At 35.5% G+C, this 6,463-nt stretch overlaps 1 protein-coding gene across 1 annotated transcript; it reads left to right on the top strand.

The window, feature by feature from the left end:
* The first annotated feature begins 2,614 nt into the window (after positions 1-2,614).
* LOC127877837 (uncharacterized) lies at positions 2,615-6,206 on the top strand. The gene is made up of 2 exons (XM_052424111.1): positions 2,615-2,801; positions 3,374-6,206. Exons 1-2 carry the CDS (start codon positions 2,772-2,774, stop codon positions 3,680-3,682), a joined length of 339 nt encoding a protein of 112 aa, XP_052280071.1. The 5' UTR covers positions 2,615-2,771; the 3' UTR covers positions 3,683-6,206.
* Positions 6,207-6,463: the final 257 nt, after the last annotated feature.

Genomic DNA, 6,463 nt, shown 5'->3' with positions numbered 1-6,463 from the left:
GTTACAGATTAATTAAATCCTCTTGATACATGTAAATGTTTTTATTTCATTGTTCACACCAATTTTGACACTCCTTATTTCAGCATTTTTAACCACCCATTGTTTAATTGCTCCGTTGTTCATCGCAAACCGATTATCTCGATATGATCGGACACTGTCCAGACAATTACTAAGAAAACAGGATGTCATAAACCCAGGGACCTATATTTGTATGACTCAGTATGGGGTCATTAACCACATGTGTCTGGTCATTACACACAATTTATTATACCTCCGTGTCATCTCTTGGCATATTAAGCCAAAAACGTAACAGTTGCTTTAATAAAACATTTGAACATATTTAAAAAATAGGCGTACATTTTTCCGAATTGGATTAACAGGATCTTTTCAGTATATATATATAAGCCAGTTTAAACATAACACTTAAGTGTTTTATAATGACAATACATTTAAAATATTTTAGAAATTTACTGCTACACAATTATCATATTTAACGGGTACCTGCAAATGTAAATTCCGATGTGTTTGCATTGTTCGAAACATCATCGTGAAAACAAGCAATCGCGTTTTATCATAATAAGGATATAAAATACTTGGGTATAATAAATGCATAGACTTATGGTATAATAAAATGCCAGATTTGTATCGCTCATAATCACTACAAAACAGTTTTCAATATACATGTGCATTCAAAGACAGTTCAATTCGCAAAATATGCAGGTGTTTTTTTTCCATTTGAATGCTAAAATTTATTAATATTTTCATTAAATGTAAACGAAACGAAAATTCATTCAATGTTAAAGAAAATAACAATTACAATTGAAGATTGTAATGTATTGCGCTATTTTAGGGCTTTGTTTTATAACTGATTCAATGCACCTCTTACACTAAATTTCGATCGCTTACGTAAAATAACACTATCGCATCCGCACCACTTATAATTAAAATCAAATTATTATATGTTTTATTATTTTTGAAATATCTGTTAGTTAAGTACTTTCTGTGTTATTAGCGATTTCCGCATTCAAAATCGCAATCAACTTTCTGGGAGCCGCCATCTTGAAACGTTCGCGCCGAACTTATCGTTCAATGAGACCGAATCGGAAACGAACGATCATTGGCGAACGTTCGCTGTAACTGAACGCACTACTGTTTGGTGTCCAATTATTGACAAAAAACATTCCAGAAAAATATTTTGAAATCAGTTTGTAAAACCATTGAAATTAAATGTGGATTTCTAGTGCAGTTTTTGTTCACTACAAATCAACAAATAATATAGTCACTAGTAATAGTGTACAATTAATAAAAAAAGTACCGGTATGCGTGAAAAAAAAAGTTTATGCATAACGGGTTTGATTGTATCTCGATCATGCTTCCATAGTTTACAGAAAATACCAAAACTAGGCCATTGCGCATGCGGAGATCATACCAAATTGGTTTGACAGAATGGCGGGAAATAATGACTACAGGAAATAATGGACTATGTCGGTCTGATGCGATATATTTTCATGGCCAAAAATACCATAACTGATCGAATATTGTGCAATGGAATGCTAAAATACACGTTGGATTTATGAATTCTTATTTTAAAGTATGAAAACGCTAAAGACTGCAGGGAATTTGTGATTCATTTCGAATTTTTCGTAAGTGGGCCAGTGTTTACGATGTATAGGGATGACGCAACCGTCGTTTAAATGTAATGATCGAATTTTATTTTGCATGGAATACGTACCTTTTAAATCCGTAAATTATTAAAAATGTGAAATTCCATCTTGCATCACTAAAGAAAACCATTTGTCGTCTGCGAGATTCGCAAATGCGAAGTGCGCAAGATTACCGGACGCGCAAGATTACCGGACTTAACAGTAGTATTTGAGCTAGTGTGATTTAGACTCATTTTCTTCACTGCTTGGTATCTTTCAAAATTTGGGACACATTCTTTTTCAAGGTGGACTCATTAATTTTGGCCTGGGACTTATTGGTCTAAAATCTGCGAGTTCAGGGACCCATAGATAGTAAATTCTAGAATATTCCCTGAACATTATTATTATCCTACCAAAAAGACTGCCAACAAGGTATATTTTAACTTTCCTATTTTTATTTCTCAAAAATTAATTTTATCATTTAGCTCCTTGAGCCATTCAAGACAGCTGCAACAGTTCTGTGTGGTGAGAAGTATCCGACAGTCTCTCTTATATTCAACTACAAGAAGCTGCTGACTCTGCATGTGACAGCAAATGATTTGGACAGTGAAACCGTCTCAAGAGTCAAGGCTGCCATGCTTGGAGATCTGCAAACACGGTAATTTTTAACTTGACCTCGTTTTTTAATCCGTTGAAATGAAGGCAGTGTGTTTCAATGCACAGTTTGAGCATATTTCTGAATCAAGCAAATGACTGAATTATTTACTTTCCAAACATTGTAGTATTATGGTCGAAAATTTATCTGATTATAACTACTATTAACTAGTATTACTATAACATATTAAAGAGTCTTATTTAAGAACCTTGACATAGTTCGCAAATGTTTTTATAAATTCACAAATGATTTAGATTTATTTTATTATTTTAAGGTATAATGACGTAGAACCATTTCTGGTAGAGTGCTACTCCTATAAATATGAGGTCGATTTACATCGAGGGGTAAGCGGGGTAGCTTACGTCTAATTATTTGGACTAGTAGAGTGCAGCCTTGTTGACTCAAGATTCAGCGACATCCAGTTCATCACTGATCAGAACAGAACTGATGCGCTGGCAGCCATCAAAAACAGAATGTCTACCATTGCTCTTCGGATGGGATTGGTAATCTTCCTTTGTATTTATAATTAACAATATAATTTGTTAATTCCTATAATATTGCCTTACAGTATTAACCTGATCCCCTAATTTATGAAAATAGAAAAGCTGAGTGTATTTGTTTAACATCTGTTTAAATTTACTGGAATTATGAACACTTTATCATGAATTTTTTATTCTTAAGGGTCATGGATCAGGTTAATATTGTAAGGAACTAAGGAAATAAGCTTATTTTATTTAACTATGTAAAGCTCAAAACCAATTCAATTCAATATGTTTGTGTTGGCAAGACTTTTAACAATAAACATAGGCTGGTTAAACTTTGTATTACATGGGAAAATAGTTCAACATGCATATAAAAGCTGAAAAAGAAATAAAATATGAATTCATTAAAACACAACTGATGTTACAAGGAAATGTATGTAATAATTCTATATAGATTCAACTAATGAGAAATTGGAGCCTTTTGATAGAAAACATAGGTATCACACAGATAACAGATTTACACATTAGCACATAAGGATTATGTGGCATAAAATCATCAGAATGTACATTTTTTAAATTTATTTTTCTTTCAGATGAGACAAACAGCTGTCACACAGGAGGAAGCTAAGGCCACAGCTGATGACAGTGACCAGCCCCCTCAGTTGAACATCCTGAATGATGAGGAGCAATCTGATGGCAACAACAACTACAAGGAGCAAGAGCCAACTATTATTGTTGAAGACACCCCAGAGGCAGATAATGGCAAAAAACCAACAAGTGCTCTAGGACGTTTGTTCATTACTAAAGAAGAGTCTTCTGCTGCTGATAAAGTTGAATTAGAGCTGAACTGTTATCTCAAAGAATCAAGGGCGAAAATGGAAGTGAATCCAATAGACTGGTAGGGGGCAAGGTCTGACAAATATCCTATCCTAGCTAGAGTTGCCTGTTCATACTTGATCATCAAAGGAACATCTGTGGCTAGTGATTGAGTATTTTCTACTACAGGAGACCTTGTATCGGCCCAAAGGGCTTGTCTGTTGCCAGAAAATGTAGATAAACTTGTCTTCTTTAATAAGAACCTTAAAGTTGAAAAGGTTAAAGCTAAACCAACTTTGAGTGCTTCAGAAGCACCCGGGGGGACAGAATGACTTTGTAACAATTCAATTTATTGATGTGACAATCTGAACACTTACATTTAATATGTGTTTACTTTCAGTATTGTATACAGTTTGAATTTTGATTCAAGAATTCGTTAACATTGTTCATCTTTAATCTAGTCATATTGCAGATTTTTTGTTTATTTGTGTCTTGTTCTGAGAAAACTGGGCATAATGCATGTGCGTAAAGTGTCGTCCCGGATAAGCCTGTGCAGTCTGCACAGGCTTTTCAGGAACGACACTTTCCGCTTTAACTAGATTTTCTGTTAAAAAATAAAAGGGACTTCATTTTAACGAAAAAAATACCATTAAAGCGGAAAGTGTCGTTCCTGATTAGCCTGTGTGAACTGCACATGCTTATCTGGGACGACACTTTACGTACATGCATTTTGACCAATTTTCACAGAACAAGACACATTTTAAAGGTTTTTGAGGCTTCTTATTTTCTTAAACTGTCACTTGATTCTTGTTATAATAATAATACAAGTTATTTATTTTTATGCCCCCTTTCGAAGAAGAGGGGGTATATTGCTTTGCGCATGTCGGTCGGTTGGTCGGTCCGTCCACCAGGTGGTTTCCGGATGATAACTCAAGAACGCTTAGGCCTAGGATCATGAAACTTCATAGGTACATTGATCATGACTCGCAGATGACCCCTATTGATTTTGAGGTCACTAGGTCAAAGGTCAAGGTCACGGTGACCCGAAATAGTAAAATGGTTTCCGGATGATAACTCAAGAAAGCTTATGTCTAGGATCATGAAACTTGACAGGTAGATTGATCATGACTCGCAGATGACCTCTATTGATTTTCAGGTCACTAGGTCAAAGGTCAAGGACATGGTGACCCGAAATAGTAAAATGGTTTCTGGATGATAACTCAAGAACGCTTATGCCTAGGATCATGAAACTTCATAGGTACATTGATCATGACTCGCAGATGACCCCTATTGATTTTCAGGTCACTAGGTCAAAGGTCAAGGTCACGGTGACCCAAAATAGTAAAATGGTGTCCGGATGATAACTCAAGAACGCTTATTCCTAGGATCATGAAACTTGATAGGTAGATTGATCATGACTCGCAGTTGACCCCTATTGATTTTCAGGTCACTATTTCAAAGGTCAAGGTCACGGTGACCCGAAACAGTAAAATGGTTTCCGGATGATAACTCAAGAACGCTTATGGCTACGATCATGAAACTTCATAGGTACATTGATCATGACTCACGGATGACCCCTATTTATTTTGAGGTCACTAGGTCAAAGGTCAAGGTCATGGTGACTCGAAATAGTAAAATGGTTTCCGGATGATAACTCAAGAACACTTATGCCTAGGATCATGAAACTTCATAGGTACATTGATCATGACTCGCAGATGACCCCTATTGATTTTCAGGTCACTAGGTCAAAGGTCAAGGTCACAGTGACTCAAAATAGTAAAATAGTTTCCAGATGATAACTGAAGAATGCTTATGCCTAGGATCATGAAACTTGACAGGTAGATTGATCATGACTCGCAGATGACCCCTATTGATTTTCAGGTCACTAGGTCAAAGGTCTAGGTCACGGTGACCCAAAATAGTAGAAGGGTTTCCGGATGATAACTCAAGAACACTTATGGCTAGGATCATGAAACATCATAGGTACATTGATCATGACTCGCAGATGACCCCTATTGATTATCAGGTCACTAGGTCAAAGGTTAAGGTCACAGTGACAAAAAACATATTCACACAATGGCTGTCACTACAACGGAGAGCCCATATGGGTGGCATGCATGTTTTACAAACAACCCTTATCTTACCCAGTGGTGCAACTGGCAGACCCAATGTCTGAACCCTGTTCAATGAGAGTACTGTTGATCTTTTTTTCAGACTCATGGTAACAAATGTTATTGAGCAACACAAAAGGAATTTCTAGTGACTAATCAAGGTCTTTTCATATTTAAGTGTCTTAATGACACCATCTGGTTCTCATCAGATGAACTTCTCTGAAAATCAAAGTTGAAGTTAACACATTTAGATGCAATGGAATCATTTGACATGATTCACTTCCATCTAAATTTGTTAACCCCTTATTTGTTTTTGGCATTATAAATATAGATGATAAATCCCAGACGTATATGTAATTGTACATCTTCATCTGTATGCAATTGTCTCTGTGATAAAGATTGCTTGTTGGTTTTTTGGTAATCATAAAACAGTGTTTTCTATTTTCCTTGGAAACTGACTGATCAATATCAAGAATGGAATATAAATGTCTGCAATATTCTGCTTTCGTTTACATCCTGCACATTTCAAAATAACCATTGAATTCTTCATGGAAATATTTTGAAGGCGACACTGTGTCTGTTTTCAATTTTGAATAACTGAGCATGAGTTATTGCTTGGCTCTTCAATATGTCTAAAAGTACAAGTGCAGTTTTTATAATTTTAATTATGGTAACTTTGATCATGGTTTATGTCATAGTGTCATGTATCCGGGTTCTATCAGAAAACAGCAATTAACACCTCATCCTTGAATTTTA

Source organism: Dreissena polymorpha, chromosome 4 (genome assembly GCF_020536995.1).
Source record: "Dreissena polymorpha isolate Duluth1 chromosome 4, UMN_Dpol_1.0, whole genome shotgun sequence".
NCBI lineage: Eukaryota > Metazoa > Mollusca > Bivalvia > Myida > Dreissenidae > Dreissena > Dreissena polymorpha.
Note: the sequence above shows the minus strand (reverse complement) of the source record. Positions and strands in the feature narration are given on the sequence as shown.

Coding starts and splice junctions, on each gene's coding strand:
- LOC127877837 (XM_052424111.1), top strand. CDS start 2,772: ATGTCTACCATTGCTCTTCGGATGGGATTG. Junction 2,802..3,373: donor TTGCTCTTCGGATGGGATTG/GTAATCTTCCTT, acceptor TTTTTCTTTCAG/ATGAGACAAACAGCTGTCAC.